This window comes from Pleurodeles waltl, chromosome 2_2, assembly GCF_031143425.1.
Source record: "Pleurodeles waltl isolate 20211129_DDA chromosome 2_2, aPleWal1.hap1.20221129, whole genome shotgun sequence".
Lineage (NCBI taxonomy): Eukaryota > Metazoa > Chordata > Amphibia > Caudata > Salamandridae > Pleurodeles > Pleurodeles waltl.
In genome coordinates, this window is record NC_090439.1 from 591,000,053 (window position 1) to 591,019,581 (window position 19,529).

The window sequence follows — 19,529 nt, forward strand, 5'->3', positions numbered from 1 at the left end:
CTCATGGCCACTGATGAAGCTCAAGGGGAAGAGAGTGACGCTCCCTGACCTCTTCCCTAAACAACACAGTAAAGGGAGTAGTATTGCTGACTGCCTCTCTGACCAGTAAAAGGATGACTATAGAAATCTCACGGGGTCAGTTCTCTGTTTTCCCTGACCCCTGGTCAAATCACATGGTGTGTACACACCATTGACACAGGTGACAGTCTGCCTGTAAAGAGCAAAATGTATAGGCAGCCTGATTATTTCAGAAAATGCATCAAAGCAGAAGAGCAAAAGAAGCCTGACTTCGGAGTCATTGAGCCTTCAGACCAACCTTGAGCTAGTTCTGTAGTCTTAGTGCCCAAGCCCCACTCTCAAAATAGTAAGAGAAATGAGGTTCTGTGTTGACTTCAGAGGCCTCAATACAGTCACCAGGACTGATGCTCCGTATCTCAGTATATTTGATTTGACTGCTGGATACTGGCAGATCAATTTATCAGAGGATGCCAAACCCAAAACAGCATTCTTAACACCTAGTGGGCATTATTACTTTACACTGATGCCCTCTGGTTTAAAGAATACCCCTGCAACATTTCAAAGTTTGGTGAACAAAGTCTCCAAGACATGGAAAGCTTTAGTGCAGCATAACTAGATGATATAGCTGTCTTCAGCTCCACCTGGGAGGATCACCTGGTCCATCTTGGAAATGTACTTGAGGCCCTGAAAAAAGGCAGGCCTCAATATCAAGGCATTAAAATGCCAGATAGGGCAGGGCAAAGTGGTTTATTTGGGCCGTGTGCTAGGTGGAGGCCACATTCAGCCACTCCAGGGCAAAATCCAGACAATCTTTTATTGGGTTGCACCTACTATCAAACGAACGTCAGAGCCGCCTTAGGTCTGCGTGGGTACTATAGGAAGTTCATTAAAGGGTATGGCTCCATTGTAGCACCCTTAAATGACCTCACATCTAAAAGGATGCCAAAAAAGGTCTTGTGGACAGCTAGTTGCCAGAAGGCCTTTGATGTCCTGAAACAGCCATGTGCTCTGCTCCCATTCTAAGAAGCCCTGATTACTCCAAACAATTCATTGTCCAAACAGGTGCTTCTTGGGTAGGGATAGGGGCAGGTCTTTCACAACTAAATAAAGAGGGTCAGGATCAACCTATTGCTTTTATAAGTGTAGGAGGCTGGCCCTCTACGTAGTGTGCAAAGCTAGGCACACTGTGCAGGGTGTCCAGCCAACCACACGTTGGTCTACAGGGGTAAAAACTAGATCACCTAATGCTCTAATTTTTAAGGTAGCTTGGTCGAGCAGTTAGGTGAATCTTGGAGAAGTGCAAAGCATTTGTTGTGCTCACAGCATCGATTCTGCAACTCACACGCTCAAAGGAATAACTCGAGACCAATTTATAAAAATACTTTAGATTTTTATGTAAGTTTTAAGACCAAGATCATCAAAATTGGTTAAGTACTTTTTGAGATATGCATTTTTAAAGTTTAATATGCACCAAAGGAATCAATGGAGAATAACTTTAAAAAATATATATAAAAATCACACAGTAGGCTTTTGCAGGTTGGTCGAGGTCGTTGGTGGGCACACTGTGCCAGCTGGAGAAGTTCGGATGGACCCGGTTCCAGCGGGAGCAAGTCTCTGGAGCTGGTGAAGAGCTACTGTGAGGAGCCACTTGGAAAAGCACTGTACAGGTAAGTTTAAAGGTGAATCCTGTGGTCTCCTTGGAGTGTTGAGGTCACAAGAAGTGGGGGACCATTTGGGCACAGTTGGTTCTTTGGTGGAGGGCATAGGGTAGCCAGGTGCAGAGCGAATCAGTGAGCCAGGAGCTGTGTGCAAGGATGACCTCAGGAGCAGGAGGGTAAGTTGGTTCAAGGGTCGGTTGCAGAACAAAGGGGGCAACCTGGCAGGAGGTCCGGGTTGCTTCTGAAGCCCCTCAACTAGGTCTTCCTCCTGGTCCTTTTGCAGCCCCAGATGGGCTGTTTTTCTTGGTGTACGATGTGGGCTGACCAATACCCAGGGTATTGGCACGGTTTGGCCAATAGAGGGCTGCAGTGTCACCAAACTTAGCACATTGGCAGGGTTTGTCCTCGCGGTTATCGGGGTGCAGTTTGGTCTAGCTGGAGCATCCGGTTCTGGAGTTAGTGGCTGGTCAGTGAAGTGATCCTCACTGGTTTGTTGGTTTCTTATGGGATTACAGTGGTACCTCTACTCTAGAGAGTTCTCTGGCGATCTGCAAAGCCTGCAGGTCCTCTGCGGTTTTTGTAGAGTTGTCCAGTTGTTCAGCAGCTCCTCAGTGGCAACTGTCACATCCTGGGTGCAGCAGGCAAGGTTTGGCGCCTTTTCTTTGGTGCAGCAGGTTCACAGTTCTTGTCCTTTGGATCTTCTTGGTGCTGGTCTTCTTCTCTTTGTCGAATCTGATGTCTTGGTCTAGGGCTGCCCACTAAATACTGTATTTAGTGGCTATTTCAGAGGGGGACCTGGAAGTGACCAATGGGTCATCTACCTAAGGGTGGCTACAACAACTAAGTGACAATTTCCTGCGGGCAGAGGTCCCTTCCCTATCTTTGACTGCCTATTTTCTTACCATGCAAAATGGAGGAAAATGAAATGGAGGGGTCGCCTCGCATGCAACACCTTTGGGATGGTGCAAGATGGGGTGGACACTTAATCCTTCCTTTGCGCATTTCCTGCCGTTGCTCCTGCCAAAAGTGGGGGTTTGCAACGGGGCGGCCATCTGCTCCTAGCAGCAAGGTTAGGAGGTTGAGTTTCAAGGGCAACAAGCCCTCTGAAGCTCACTAGCAGGGCCGTGAACATTCGTGGGGGAGGAGGTGTAACACCTCTGCCCAGGAAGGTTTTTTTTTCTGGATCCAGACAGCAGAGGCTCTCGCCCCAGGTAGGAAAGTACCATCTTCCTTGGCATGATACCCCCATTTTTACCTGTATGTCAGTATGTTTTTGCCTGTCTCACTGGGATCCTGCTGGTCAGGACCCCAGTGCTCATAGTTTATGGCCTAATGTGTATGCCTGTGTAGTGCCTAACTGTGTCACTGAGGCTCTGCTAATCAGAACCTCAGTGCTTATGCTCTCTCTGCTTTTAAATTTGTCACTGTAGGCCAATTTCAATTGGCATACTGGACCCCCCTTATAAGTCCCTAATATATGGTACCTAGGTACCCAGGGCACTGGGGTTCCAGGAGATCCATATGGGCTGCAGCATTTTTTTTTGCCACCCATAGGGAGCTCAGACAAACCCTTACACAGGACTGCCATTGCAGCCTGTGTGAAATACACACTATTTCACAGCCATTGTCACTGCACTTAAGTAACTTATAAGTCACCTATATGTCTAACCTTCACTTGCTGAAGGTTAGGTGCAAAGTTACTAAGTGTTACTAAATGGCCCCCTCATAGTTCAGGGCCATTTCCCCAGACTTTGAGAGTGCGGGGACGCCATTACACATGTGCACTACATATAAGTCAATACCTATATGTAGCTTCACAATGGTAACTCCGAATATGGCCATGTAACATGTCTAAGATCATGGAATTGTCCCCCCATTCAAAATCTGGTATTGTGGACCCAATTCCATGCATCCTGGGGGATCCACCATGGACCCCCAGTACTGCCAAACCAGCTCTCTGAGGCGTGCAATGCAGCTACAGCTGCTGCCACCTCAGACAGGGTTCTGCCCTCCTGGGGTCTGGGCAGCCCAGTCCCTGCAAGGCAGAACAAAGCATTTCCTCTGAGAGCAGGGTGTTACACCCTCTCCCTTTGGAAATAGGTGTTACAGGCTGGGGAGGGGTAGCCTCCCCCAGCCTCTGGAAATGCTTTGAAGGGCACAGATGGTGCCCTCCTTGCATAAACCAGTCTACACCGGTTCAGGGACCCCTTCTCCCCTCCTCTGGCACGAAACTGGACAAAGGAAAGGGGAGTGACCACTCCCCTGTCCATCACCACCCTAGGGGTGGTGCCCAGAGCTCCTTCAGTGTGTCACAGATTTCAGCAATCTTGCTTTGCAAGGTGAGGGGGCACTGTGGAGGGCTCTGAGTGGCCAGTGCCAGCAGGTGACATCAGAGACCCCTCCTGATAGGTCCATACCTGATAAGGTAGCCAATCCCCCTCTTGGGGCTATTTAGGGGCTCTCCTGTGGGTTTTCTTCAGATTCTGCTAGCAAGTTTCCTTCAGGAATTCTCTGCAACAACTTCAGACTCCTCTGACCTCGGATCAACCGCAGCCTGCTCCAAGAAACGCTGTAACTGCAACAAAGTGTCTAGAAGAGACACTTTTCTTCAGCAATCTCAGCTCCAAGTCAGCAACTGCAACAGATTCCATGGTGTACATGCTCTGGGGACTCCCTGTCTACATCCTGCACCAGAAGGGCCGAAGAAATCTCCAGTGGAGTGACACAGTCACTCCCCTGCTCCAAGCAGGCACCTTCCAAGACGACTACTGGTACCCTTGGACTCCTCTCACAGCGACAAGATTGCTCCTAAGGACACAGATTGTGGACATCATCGACATAGACTGTCTTGAGGTCCTGCAGATGCAATTTGGAGGAGGTAAGACCTTGCCTTCCGCGAGAGCGACGGTACCCCTGTGTACTGCATATTCTTTACCTCCTGAGGCCTCTGTGCACTATTTGCAAAATTCCTTCGTGCACAGCCTAGCCCAGGTCCCCAGCACTCCATCCTGCGATGCTCGACTTGCTGAGTTGTACTCCGGCAGCATGGGCATGGGACCTTCTTTTGTTGTGCTGCATTAACCGCGTTTTGCACATCCTTTGTACCTGGATTCTGCAGCTCCTGGGGGTGCTGGCTGGCATCCTGAGGGCTCTCTAAAGTGCTGAGGGCCCCCTCTTCCTCCTCACACAGAGTTCAGGTCCCTCCTGGGTCCATCCGGCGCCATTTTGACGCAAAATGCACTTTTGTCATAGCCAATGCTTATTGGCGACTTCCAACATGGAATCACATTTGCAACAATCTTCACGCAGTGGGACATCTTTTGCATCATGCAGGAACCCGCTAGCATCTTCTTATGGTGCATTCCTGCAGTCTTCGACTACCCAGGGACTCTTCTTTTGCACACTCTTCTGGGTTGGCAGGGGCTCCTGTCCGTCCTGGAACTTCTTTCGACTTCTGGACTTGGTCCCCCTTCCTTTGCAGGTCTTCAGGTCCAGGAATCCAGCAGTTGTTCTTTGCAGACTTGGTTGGCTGCTGCAAAATCCCAATCACGAGGTGTAGTGTGTCCTAAGGAAACTTGCAGTACTTTACTCCTGTTTTTCTGGACTCTGGGGTGGGGTAATTTACTTACCTTTACTGTATTCTTACTCTCCCAGCGATTCTGCACACACTATACTTGTGTAGGGGTAATTTGTGATTTGCATTCCACTTTCTTAGTATATGGTTTCTGTTGCCCCTAGACCTATTTTCTCCCATTGCAATCTATAGTATTTTCTATTGCTTGCATTGTTCTATGACTATTTACTTGTCTAATTTTGGTGTCTAGTGTATATATTGTGTATAATATTCACCTCCAGAAGGAGTATTGTCTCCAAGATATTTTTGGTACTGTGTCACCCAAATAAATACCTTTACTTTTGGTAACACTGAGTATTGTCGTTACTTGTGTATGAGTACTGTGTAACTATAAGAGGTATTGCATGAGCTTTGCATGTCTCCTAGTTCAGCCTAAGCTGCTCTGCTATAGCTACCTCTATCAGCCTAAGCTGCTAGAACACTACATTTTGCTAATAAAGGATAACTGAACCTGGTATAAGGTGTAAGTACTCAAGGTACCCACTACAAACCAGGCCAGCCTGCTACACCCCAAGGTTCCAGGATCTTGTCTGGTGATGGCAGGGGAGTTGTGACCGGCCAGCAACCATGCCAGCGTTAGTCACCTTTGCAGGGGTCACCTCAAAGGTGGCCCCTAGGTACCTTTTGCAATAAATCCAATAGTGGTACAAGTTTGGATTGATCATTCTGAGTTGTTTGATACCAAACAACCCAGGGCTCAGAGTGGCCATCATGAAGCTGTGAAACCCATACTGACCAGGGGAAAGAGCTCTGGCCCAGGAAACCTGGTTAGCAGGGGCCCTGGACACTAACAACTTTGAAACCACATCAAATACTAGGCAAAAGATGGGGTCTAACCATAACAAAAGAGGTCTTTTCTCACAGACTGGCCAGCAGTAATCCAACTGGACACCTTGGCAGCTCCTTTAGACATGAAGGTGTGCAAGAGGAGCCAACATTACAGCAAAAATTGGCAGCATGGCATCTTTGAATGCCTCTATTTTCTATGCAGCCACTAACAGTCCAGGGAACACTTGGTGCACAAGCACTAGCTGTAGTATATGTTTGGGGACTGTGAAGGGATGCAACATTCATCTCAAAGCCCTTGCGCCTTCTTGTCTGCCAGAGAGCTTTGTCTTTTTATGCTTGTGTTTTTACTTTGACTTACTGGAAGACTTTGAATGGGAATTGGACTCTTCACTGGAACAGCCCTGAGAATGGGGCCTTGACTTTGAGTGCGACCTGTTCTTCGACTGCCTGAAGTATACAAAAATTGAAGGATGGAATGTTTGAATTAATCTCAACTGCTAATTAATTATTCACTGCATCCTATCTATTGTTACTGTGCACACGATGCCACCTCAGTTTGGACCCAGCTATATTCAAATCAGCCTTGACCCTGCTCTAATGGGAACAATCGAGCCCAAACTGCCAAACCAGGTCCTCAATGAACCAGAACAAGCAACCCAGGACCGGTTTCACCCTTGTTATGGGCTCATCTGCCGGATATAACTTGGTTTCAGGGACAGGTTATACACAGGACAACGTTCTTCAACCGCAACCTTGTTTTGTCCTCTGCAATGTAGAGTTTCAGCAACCGGTCTCGGATGATCTTTAAAGATCCTGCCAGCTGTTGAGCTATGAGGGAGATGCCCTGTATGTTTAGTCACTTTCAAAGGCCGGAGCCTCATGGCCCAGGGCACACGCCCCATTATGCCCTGTTGGTTGTAGTGGCATTTGGCGGTTGTGTTGTCTGTGGGAACTTGCGCCACCTCCCCTAAGGTGTAGATTTTCTTAACAGTTGAGTTTGCCTTACTCTTAAAGTTTGCTTGGTAAAAGCCTTAAGTTCATATTGTAGAACTCAATCTGCTTTCTCAGTCTCTCATTCCAGTCACAATTTTAGGCCCCGTGGTTATCAGCATTCTGAGACAGAATGCTCATGCCAAGTTAATGTTGATACTTCATGAATGTCCCCCAAACAGATGTGTTCAGGTTTGAGCCTGGCTTTCACTGTAGAGTAAGAGCACAAGAAATTAGATGAATGTGGAATTATGTGTACTCTGAAGCGTGGTTTAAGAGAAACAGACTTATTCATAAAAATATAGATATATTAGAGCAAACCATGACACTTCCTCTGGACAGATGTGGCAAGTATGACCATCATGGGCACCCCCACAAAGAATAGAGAAAACAGCAACTGTCTCAAAGGTTCCTACTCTTCAGCTGTCATACTGAAACTCAGCCACAATGTATTTTGGGAATGGGTTGTTAAAATGTGTCTACCACTCTTAGAGGATGCCAGGGATGAAGGAGAATAAGTTCCTCAAAGCAAGAAAGTTCTGTTTTCCTGGCGTACATAACATGCAGAAAACAGGAAAGAGCATCAAAGGGAAAGCTGTATCTTCTATACTGAAGTGGAAGCCAGTTCGTATCACTTCTGGTGATAACGAACACAATTGCTCTTATGCATAATCATGATTCGTATATCATCCGTTTAAGTCAGAAATATTATTTTGGGCCACAGCACAAGGGTGTATTTACAAGATTCACAATCTGCAGAATTATCCATAAAAAAGGTCTGGAGTCCTTTTTGGAGGTTTCTTCTGGACAGGGCCGCTGCCCTCGGAAGTTATTGGTCCTCTGCTGGGCAGACAGACCTCTGGTGGTTTGTAGAGGTTGCTGGTCCTGCAGGGTGTGTGGCCTTTTTTGAGCAGGAGTCTTGAAGCTGCAGACAAGCCTGTACGGCTGGAGCCAAGCCAATTGTCGTCTGGAATCGTCTCTGCTGTGGAGTCGGCTTAGCAGTCCTCCTTGCTTCTTGAGGTTGCCAGGAATCTGGTGCGTAAGGTTTAGGGGAGTTACAGGGGTCAGAGGTCAGGAGCCAATAGCTACTGTCCCTGAAGTTGGCTACACTCTTACTGTGCTTACTCCCTTCTACTCCCTTTGGGGAGGGGGGCACATACCTAACTCTAATGGCTTGGCTGTCTCCCTTCAAAGCAGGATAAGAGTATTCTGCTGGGGGGGGGGGGGTCACTACAGCTTTTTCCTAAGTTTCCCGCTGGACCTGCCAGCGAAAGTGGGGTTTAGTCTGGGGGGGGGGCATCTACACTAGTGGGAGTGCCCTGGGGCAGTGTAACAAGAGGCCTGAACCTTTGAGGTTCACAGCCAAGTGTTACAGTACCTGCGGGGGAGGGGGGGGGCAGGCTTTGTTCCTGACCCCAGAGCGCAAAGGCTCTCACCCCATGGGGTCAGAAACGTGTCTGTTAGTGGCAGGATGGTATAGACTGGTCAGCCCTGCACTAAAGGGGTAGGTAAAATACAGAGGGCGTCTCTAAGATGTCCTCTGTGTGCATTTTACAATAAATCCAACACTGGTGTCGGTGTGGGTTTGTTGTGCTGAGAAGTTTTATACCAATCTTCCCAGTCTTCAGTGAAGCCATCATTTAATGACAAACTCCCATCCCATGTATTCAATATGGCCACACTACACTTACAATGTCTAAGAATGGACTTAGACACTGTAGGGGTATATTGCTCACGCAGCTATGGCCTCACCAGGGGTATAGAGCACCCGGATTTAGGGCTGTAAGGAGTGCTAGAGGGGTGAGTCACCTATGCCACAGGCAGTGGTTTGTGGGCATGGCACCCAGAGAGGGATGCCATGTCGACTTTACCTTTTTCTCCCCACCAGCATACACAATCTGCAATTGCAGTGTGCATTTCTTTGGTAAGGGGGCCCCTTAGGGTGGAACAATATATGCTGCAGCCCTTAGGGACCCTCCCGGGTCACAGATCCCTTACTACCACTAGTACCTTCTAAAAGGGATATAGCTGTGTGCCAATTGTGGAAACTATGGTACCGTTTAGAGAAAGAACACTGTTGCAGGGGCCTGGTTAGCAGGATCTCAGTACACACTCAGTCAAGTGAGCAACAGATATCAGGCAAAAAGGGGGGGGCAGTACTGCAAACAAGGTGCCAGTTTCCTACACTTACTGCTTCACTCCAATTCTTTAGGTGCTCCAGTTGCTTTCAACATTTCTATATTTGGAGGAAATACATTTCCTAAATCCTAGTACTTCAGGTCTCAGAAATGACTTAGCCACACAGGCCTTGACAAATGTACCAGTCATGTCACGAGCTATGAAATATAGCAACATGAGGTTATGAGTAGGGGTATGGTATAAGGGATAGAAAAAGGTCAAGCAAAAAGGATGTAGTGTACATTCCTGGACTCACAAGGAGCTTCTGGTCTCTTGAGCAGGAATTACACAAATTTAGAGTGAAAAGAAGCCAGGCATTGCAGTACATTGTAAAACTCCAGAAATTGTATAAAGTCCAAAACACATTTTAGCTCATAGTTCTCAGGTGACGCTATATAGTTTAGAGATTCGCTACACTCCTGGTGTAGATTACATATTTGAGTTGCCAAAAGGAAATTAACAACTTGATTTAGCTTTTCAGAATGTTGCACTGAAATAAAAAAATGATATGTGGCATAAGATATAGAAGCATTTTCAATTTACTATTTAATCTGAAACTATAATGGTACTGAAACACAAGTTTATACTAGGTTTCATAGTTTTCTATTGATGATTTACAATTCTTACTTCACTGTTTTGAATAAGAAAAGACTAGAAAAATATGTGAAAAAATATAACTCACTTCCTCTGTATTAACAACAAGCTTTGCTATAAAGAGACGAATGTTTAAAGGCGTTGATGGATTTGCCAGTTTGCCATGCAGAAACTTCATCCAAGGGGGAAGATCTTGAGGAACCACTCCCTGAAATGAAAATACAAAGTAGAGAAAACATTGAAACAATGATTTGTATGGAAACACTATTAAAACAAAAAGTTGCAGCATTATAAAATGTTACTGCTTTAACTTGGGAGTCAGACCAAGCCTGGAACACAATCCACTTCTTCCACACACCATCCACACATACAAACATCAAAAGGGCCATTCAGATCCATTTACCATTACTATTAACCACTGTGTATAAAAAAAAAAAACTGAGAGAAATAAAATAAAGACCTGTTACAATTCAATTAATGGCAGATGCAATAAAATTATGAGGTCTGGACCATGCCGAAGAGATTTACCTGATGCTGAGCTGACTGGAACATCAGGTCCCTCTCCAGAGCCCACATATGCCATTTGGCATGTTTTACTAGCAGCCTCGGAGTCATTCTGATTGAAATTCAGGACAGTGTCATAGCCTGAATATCCTGGAGTCACTGCTCGGGAAGATAAGCCCGAAACTGCACTGTGTCCAGAACTGCTCAGATGAAAGGGAGGGTCTGAGAGGGAGTCAGGTGTGAGGTTGGAACGTTTATAGTGACCCCCAGCAAATGAATGAGGTTTGCCATAGTCTAGAGGTGAGAGACAACAGCCTAGAGGAAACTTGCCTTTAACAGCCAGTCATTGAGGTAGGGGAAGTCTAAAACCTCTGACTTGCGCAGATGAGTTGTGACCACAGCCACTCATTTGGTGAACACTCAAGGGGCCAAATGGTAGGACTGTGAACTGAAAGTGTTCTTGGCCTACCTTGAACTGCAGGTAATACCTCTGAGCCGACTGGATTGGGATAGGGAAATACGCATCTTGCAAGTCCAGGGCTACCAACAAGTCTTCTGGGTCTGGGGCAGACAATACCTGAGCCAACGTGAGCATATTAAATTTCTTTCTTGAGCTAGAGGTTTATGGTCCGTAAGTCTAGAATAGGACAAAGACCCTTGTTCTTTTTGGGTATCAGAAAGCAGCATGAATAACAACCACTGCCTAATTCTGATATTGGGACCCTTTCTATGGCTCTGTTGGCCAAGAGAGCCGTAACTTCCTCTCTGAGTAGACACAAACTATCCTCCGTCAGTCATTCAAAAATAAGTGGGATATGATGGGGAAAGGTTTGAAAAGGCAGAGTGCAGCCCTTCCTGATGATCTGCAGTACTCATGTTTCTGACGTTATTGACTTTCAGTGGAGGAGATGATGGCATATTCTCCCTTCAACTGGGCAAGCATTGTCCTGCAGATGCAAACTAGTAAGGCTTAGAGGCTGCAGCTGCTGGGTGATGTGTAGTAGACAACTTCTGGCCTGAAAGCACCGCACCCACGTCGTCGCATACCTTGGGTTGGTTGCGGAGGACAGTGTATGGCACTGGCACAGGGCTGGTGCACTACCACACCCATCCGTAGCCACAAAAAGGGCAAAAAGCAGACAGTGGCTGAGAGACCCAAGGATTTGGCCATAGCCTGGGAGCCCTTAAAGTGTTCCAGTGCAGATTCTGCTTTCTCGCCAAACAAGCAAGTGCCATTGAAGGGCATGCGCATCAGATTCGCTTGAACATGCCCCGAAAAACCAGATGTCCTTAAGCGGGACGTAGCGCCTTATGGCCACTGTCGATGCAATAGCTCTGCCCAGCAACTCAGTCATGAGTTATCCACACCATATGGTGAACTTAGCCACTTCTCCCTGGTCTTTCACCACTTGCGAGAGTATGGCCTGGGCCTCCTACGGGACCTGAGGCAGCACTTGTGCAACCGTGTCCCAAATGGTATGAAAAAAACGGCCAAATAAGCCTGAGGTGTTCACCGACCTCAGCGCCAGGCTGGTGGAAGGAAACAATTTCTTTCCAATATGATCCAGGCGCTTTGATATCCTATTCGGAGGAGCGGAAGGGGCTGCGTCATGGGACATAAAGGCTTGGATAACCAAGCTCTCAGGGGTAGTGTGTTGGCTGAGAAAGCTAGGGACCCCTTCCACTCTCCTCCCATGCCTGGCATTGCAAAATAGGGATCAGGCAACAATCTGGCACCTGTTGGCAGCCATTTCGGTTCTGGATCATTAGGTATAAGAATGGGGCCGGTGGTGCCAGAAGCACTGGCATCATAACCAGCACCAGGGAAAGCTGTGCCTGGACACAACTGGCGACGGTCTAGATCCAGACTCGGATGTCAGACTCTGCCGGAGCGGAGGTTGAATCCGCTGGCATGGATATAGTTGGAGTCTCATCTGACCCTGCAAATGCATGGTGCATGGCTTCGTAGAACTCCTTTATTTGAGCGGGTGTCGTCCCGGTCCTTGGAAAGGGTGGTAGACGTGGAGTCAAACTGGCTAACGGCTCCGCAGAACCGTACCAGAAACGCCAATGTTCCCCGCTCATCTCATCAGCCGAGGTCAAGTCGAAGTCCTCTTGGACTTCTTTCTTTACCTTTTTCCAGAGGACCTCGAATGGGAGGAAGAGAGAACTTAGGGCTCAGAGAACGGTCGCGCGACATCCTTCTTGACCTGGACCAAGACCTTCTCAGAATTGTGCATGCCGGTGTTGCCAACTGCTGAGACGCAAGCAGATTTAGGGACTGCTCCCTCAAAGCCTTGAGCACCATGGCCCGGCAGTGCGAGCACGACTTGGAGTGGCGGTCGAGCTCGAGGCACTACAGACCAATGAGAGAGCGATCAGTGACCGACATCGCACAGTGACAGGTGCCACATGGCTTCAACCCGGTCTTCCTCAAAGACATTGACACACTAGTAAAAAACTGAACAAAATTCTAAAAAAGGCCAGTCAAAAAGTGAAAAAGTGAAAGAGGTAGTTCTTTATGGATCTGCGCTAACTGGTGTGGATAAAAAAAAAAAAAAAAAAGAACTGACCCCTGCACGCCTGGGTGGCGCCTATATAGGTGACTGCGACATCACATCCAGCACCCACAATACCACATGGAGCCGAATATATCCACACCATGGCACGCGTAAGGGTTATAGCTCAGCAAAAGTTTCCAGATCCAGCCTAACAAGTGGCAAAATCAAAGGTAAAGAATATGGAGCTCGAGGTCTCCAACAGATTTTAATTTACTACTTCCAAGCAGCAAACTAATTGAAGATCCAAAGTAGAACATTACTTGGCTCATAATAAGAAATCTAGAACACTTACTCCATAAAAAAAGCATCATTCAAGCTTCTTTCTTTTGTTCGCTGCTTCTGAGCAGATAAGTATATCCATTTATATATGTCTCAGGTGTGAGTGGTGTTTGAATTTTGATAATGGTGTAAATGCAATTTATGGATTTTGTGAAAGAATACATTTGCTGATATGTTTTTCAGAAGAATAGTGAGGAGGGTAAGCGCATAATTTGTTTCAGACTGAAAGGTGGACAATGTTGTTTAAAAGAAGAGGGTTTTTTAGAGTTCATTTAGAAGGTCAAAAAGTGTGGATAGTTGCTAACTATTACATTTTTAAAATGAAAAAAACATTCCAGACCGCGCAGTCACAATCGCATAATGAAGCGATTCCTTTTGAGGCAAGGTATACAAAAAACTGACCTTGCGCTGCCTCAGATCACTTGTAAGGGCAAATAGAAGAAAGAGCTTCAATTAGGAGTTTAAGTGGGCGGCCATTCTTTGAAAAGGACATGCACAGCATTAGCATTTTTTGGGCATTAGGCCTTGTAATGCTTGCATGTTCAAGGAAAGATCCTGACGCTGCAGGAACAGTATCGGAAGATAGCTTAACAGTAATAAGCACACAGGAGCCTGTTTTTTTTTTTTTTATTTTTATTTTTTTTTAAATACAGTGAGAACAATAAAATGTGGCAGTATAGAAAGTTGGGAAGAAGGGAATTTTGAGCTTCCCCCCAAAATTATGAAAATCCGTTTTCAGGAGCCTAAAGGTTATAAGCTTAGTGTCGGAATGTCTGAGGAGCAGGGAATAAATGAGGACAGTAAATTAAGGGAAATAGTGAGACAGGAGATTACTCTGTGGAAAAAACAATGAAATCACTATTTAAAATAGTCAAAGGAGCAATATAGGGAATGATAATGAAGAGGGTAGGAAGACGCCTCTTTTGACATGGTATCCCCCCACATTTTGCCTGGTTTCTTGTGCAATTTCTAATGAAAGTGCACTGGGCCCCTGCTAAACGGGTCCCCAGTGCCAGATCTCTTTCTTTAAAACTGCACAGTCGTTTTTCCCAATTAGCAAACCTTTAGTTGCCACTGTGAGTCGCTACTAAATCGAAGCCCTGGTTCCTAGGGCACGGGATACTAAAAGAAGGCCCCTGAGGGCTGGAGCACAAACTGTGCCACCCTCAGGGGCCCTCTCACTAAGTGCACATGGTACTGCCTTTGCAGGCTGCGTGTTTTGGTGCAGAACTACATTGAAAACACAACAAGGCACACAACCTGTGTGCCCTGTCCCCTCCACACTGCATGCAATATATATGTCACCCCTTTGGCAGGCATTCAAGCCCCTAAAGGAGGGTGCATTATATTACATGCGAGGCATACCTGCATGAGCCCCTGCTATGTCTGTCAATAGTAAGCGAACAGTGCAGCCATTTTAAGTATATGTGCTTGACACTGGTCATTACGAGTTCCCTAGCTACATGACAGCTTCACTGACAATACGAATGTTTGTTATCAAACATCTCGTATTAATAAACCCTTACTGAATCCAGTGATGGATGTATTACTACATGCACTCGAAGGGTACCTTAGAGGTGACCCCTTGAAACCTACCAACTCCTAGGGTGGGCACTGACTGGTAAGAACCAGTGCAGCCACTTTAAACAGAGTTCTGCCCCCCCCTGAGGTGAGAGACAATGCTCCTGAGGGCTCAGAACAAAGGCCTGCTCTGGGCAGAGGTGTGACCTCTCCTAGACCGGAGGACGGGGAGATTCAAAGGCCTTGTGGACTTTGAAATGCAGTACATGCCTTCCCAAATGACAGAAGACACCGGCCCCCAGTTCCTGACCCCTCTTTTAGGGCAGGGCTGGTCGTACAATTAGGTAAATTAGGAGGAGTGACCACTCCATGCCAGTCCCACTCCTAAGGTGGATGAGCTGAAGTGGACACTACCTTTTAAATTCCTCTATCTTGTGTGGAAGTAATTAGGCCAATAGGGTTAGGGCTATGCCCACCTCCCAACAGAAGTGGTCATAGGAAGGGTGTAGTCACCCTAAAGGTGTGTAGCCCATTGGCTACCATCTGGCACTCCTTGCAACACCCTTAAATTCAGTATTTAGGTGAACCCTAGAATCAGATTCCTGTCGACCTAAGAGGAGCCAGACACCACAGAAGTCACTCTCAGAGAAGACTGAAGACACCAACTGAATTGGCCCCATGAATTACTAGCCTGTCTGAAGCCTTCAAAGAACCTGCGTCCAGAAGACGACTGTCCTGCAGCCCAGCAACCTCCAAACTTTTGGGAGGACTGCCTGCCTTCAATAAAGAACAAGAACTCCGCTGGACAGCGGACCTGCCCAAAAGAAACATCTCCATAGAAGAAAGAAGTCTGCCTGAGGAACTGTGAAACCGATGCCTGGACCCCCTCTACACCCAACGCGCACGTCCAGAGTCCAAATGGCTCACTAGTCCAGTGAAGGTTCCCCAGCGCTGACTCAGAGTGCATCATAGGCTGACCCCTGCCAGACTCCACTGCAATGCCTGCAGCCTAAATCTGAGGGTTACCCCTGACCGTGACCTGCTCGGTAAAATGTTTCCTATGCCAAAAGACACCCCTGCATCCAGAGCTCCTGGGCCTTAGGAGTTAGACCATAGGTATCCTTACGACTCTTGGCATCTTATCTTACCTAAGCAGCTGTGGGATGACCTTTTCTGGCCTCCTGGCCAGAGCCTACAGCCCGTTTTTGAAAGTGATCTCCTACACTTACTAACATCTGTGGCCCAATACTGTGTTGGAACTCTGCGCCCGGCTGCCCCTATGCCACTGAGGGTGCTAATTTGGTGCTGCCTTGTGCCCCCCCTTGCCCTTGCTTCGATCCCAGGAGGTCCACCTACGACCCTGCTCTACTCACCTTTGAGCAGTGCTGCTGCTGATACCCCAGTCTCCATTGGATAGCTTTGGGCGCCCGACGCTGTGCTAGCACACTGCACCCGCCTGCCCCTGTGCCGCTGAGGGTGTAAGTTTGGTGCTGCCTTGTGGCACCCCCGGTGGTTGCCTCAACCTCCGGAGACCAACCTTTGACACTGCCTGTACTCACCTGGGAGCAGAAAGTTTTCAGTCCCCCCCAGTCTCCACTAACATTGGGCACTGACTCAGAATTTGGAACCTAGCCACCCCGTGCCATGGTGGGAGCACTCTTGGTACGAACCTGAACCTTGCCCGGTGCTAGCCTGAAATACAAAAGAGTAGGTTTGTAAGTTGTGTACTTATCCGAGAAACTGCATTCTTGTTTTCCTTCCATGGGTTACTATTGAATACTCATATAATTGTATTGTCAATTTATGAAACGACAAAGTATTTTTAATTTAAAAACTGCTTACCTTGTAAAAAGGTTCTTGGACTCAAAAAATATTTAAAAGAACTTATTTTTCTAAATTGGTCTCAAAATTATTCTTTTGTGTGTGTCTCATTTATTGCCTCTGTAAATACAACAAATGGTTAACATGACTCCTTAAAAAGTCTAACTGTTCGCTCCCACCCTACCACAAAAAGAGCACTAGACCTATTTATTTCTGCCTCTGCAAACCTTTAGGGATCCAATGGACTCTTTGCACAGCGTACTTCATTTTAGTGCTCTATATAGCCAGCCATCTTCCTTCAAAGGGTACTGGTCATTTTCAAAGGAGGAGGGTGTAATGAATAAGAGACCAGGAGGTAAATGCCTAACTAAAAAGATACACATTAGTGGAGGAGGAGGAAGCTGCCAATTCAGGAAAAGGAGTCCTATGAGTCTCACAAAGAAATGGTGTCATTTAATCCCTCTATTCAGTAATCCGAGCAGGTGTGAGCATCTAGTGCATTCCAGACTTTGTACATGTTGTATATAATTTTTTTGTGTCACGATTCACTGATCACTTGTTCACTGTGCCGTCACTTGGAACACCTTTTTACAATTTTTTTTCTTTCATTTTGTAATATGTAGATTTTTGCAATAAGTTGTATGTCATTCTTTTCTTGAAAGGTGTGAATTGACTTTGGGGTCAGGTCAATTTTGTATCCATGTCTTGTTATTATTAGTTTTGTTCATTGATCCTTTCCTGGTAGACCACTTTGTGTGAATGGCGATTAGTTTACTAGCCGCATCTATTCTTCACTCTCTTGGTCCAGTGGAGGAGCATTCGCCAGTGCCCTGAGTATTCGCCCTTTAATGAGCAGTATCAACTACTAGGAAAACTGGTGGAAGTTGTCCTTTAATATGGATAGGGTCTTTCGTATTTTTTATCAACCTGTAGGGTAATTACCTGGGCTTTGACTGGCTCCTTGAAAATATCTGGGGCTGGCTTGAGCCTCCCCTCCAGCATAGGCAGATACTGCACGAGCAATAAGCCGAAGAAAGTCTCAAAGAGAAAGTCCTCCTCGATGGGCTCTTCATGCATCTCCACGTTGTGGCAAGCAGTAACCCTACCTAGTACCTCATGTTAAGAGGAAGTGTCATTTGGTAGGAAAGGTCATGCAGAATAGAGGTCAGTATGTGCAGGCAAATCTACACCATATGGAGTCCCAAGTGTCTCCCTGCAAAGGGGAGGGTGTCTGGGTGGGGGTGGGATAGGGTCTCAGGGGGGGGTCATAGGTTCTCCCCCCCACTTATTCCACTTTTGTCAGAATGTAGTGACCCCTATGGAGTGTAAGGCAGTGGGTCAGGTAATGGAGGAGGTGGGGAAAGTGATGGTGGGGGTCTCGGTAGAGTGTAAGCGGGTGGAGGCAGTCCGGTGTCAAGAAAAGGACTGTTGGATTTATCCTTCTTCTTTCGATGCTTTGGATGAGGAGGGGGCTCCTGAGCTTCTTCAGAGCTGAGCTGTCTCTTAGGAGGCAGAGGATCCGGGGCCAAAGGCTGTGTTAGTATGCTGCCTGTTTGGGGGTGAATGATAGTTTGTTATTGTAGGGTATCAAGCTACTCGTGCAACTTCTGTAGGACCAGTTTGACTGGTTCATGGGCTTGTCTTCCAGTCACAGCCATGTGTTTCAGCACCAAGTGGTGCTTGGAGGCTGACTATTTTCCGATCTGTCGGACAGCTCAATTCTGAGCCAGGAGTGGTCAGTGCCAAGAGCGTTGGTTTTAGGATTTTTTTTCTGTTCCAAACCGAAGCTGGGCAGGGTGTTCACAGATGACTGCTGGGGACAATCAAGGGCCGACGGTATGGCGGCTCAGAAGCCTACTTCTGTGGATCGACAGCAGCTGAATGCACCTTGTGTGGTAAAAATGTGAATCTGAATCGAAAGAGAGGGGAAGCTGTACTCACAACCTGTTGAGCGAACGGGAGGTCTTCAATCTCGAGATCAGAGCCAGAACTCTCACTAGGAGAGAGAGCTTCCTGTCGAAGCCTTGAAGTGATGGTCCTCCTCAAGGCTCTGGGTGCCGAAGGTGTCTGGGGCATCTTCTCTCCACCTGCGTAACACTTCTATTTGATGGGCTCAGGGGTCTCGAAGGGTCTTCTTTGATCGGAAAGACCCACATGAGTCACAAGCGGCTTTGACATGCTTGGGTGAGAGACAGGCCTGGTGGAGATCGGCCCAAGGGTACTTCGCACAAAACTGTGGGCAGTATAGAAAGGGTGTCTGTTCCATCACAGACAAGGCAAGTTGTGAGCCGACGGACTGGAAGAATAGAGAGGCTCTGACACGCGAGGCACCACTGGAGGCTAGAGTTGATCAGCATACTGCCCAGAACAGTAACTGGAAGCGTCAACCCAATACAAGAGAAAAGGGGCAAACGTGATCGAAAAATAATACCAATGGTGAAATGGGGCACAAGAAAATCGAATATGATCACAACAACAGAGTTGATCTGGAGCACAAAAGCACACTTCAACCCGATGGCAGAAAAAACAACTATCTAACACTGGAGCCAATTACCATGCGCATTACAAGCAGGAGGTGGAGCCACAGTACCTTGTGTCTCGAGAAGAATTCTTCAAAGGAGGACAACTTGCACACATCCCAGCCCAAAACTAGCTGCCATGAATATGCACAGCATGTTTATCTACAGCCACACAAGCTTCAAACATTTGTTTTAAGCATTGGGGAAAGAACCTGCTTCCTGTCAGTGGGAAGTGGATGTGAAGCAGAGTTTACTCAAAGTTCTATTGGCAGGGTGCACACTGCACTTCACATAAACTGACCTCTTCCACCTTGGGTATGATCTGATTTTGATGCATGTGATTGATTAATCCGACCATAGTAGACATGCACTCATGCCGATTGAGCTCATCCATCTCCAGCTCCATAAAGTCTCCAAGTTTTGTGGGTTCTGCTTGCTCCTATGAGAAGTAAAAAAATGAACA

The 19,529-nt window shown here is 47.0% G+C and overlaps 1 protein-coding gene across 2 annotated transcripts in view; it reads right to left on the reverse strand.

Annotated features, from left to right (window-relative positions):
* Positions 1-19,529, reverse strand: part of PRKDC (protein kinase, DNA-activated, catalytic subunit) — a 2,139,921-nt gene that overhangs the window by 1,080,233 nt on the left and 1,040,159 nt on the right. For both annotated transcript variants that reach the window (XM_069220133.1, XM_069220131.1), the window contains exons 47-48: positions 19,368-19,505; positions 9,950-10,069 (exon numbers count right to left, since the gene is read on the reverse strand). In XM_069220133.1, the coding sequence (XP_069076234.1) occupies positions 9,950-10,069; positions 19,368-19,505 (258 nt within the window). The remainder of the gene's footprint in view (positions 1-9,949; positions 10,070-19,367; positions 19,506-19,529) is intronic.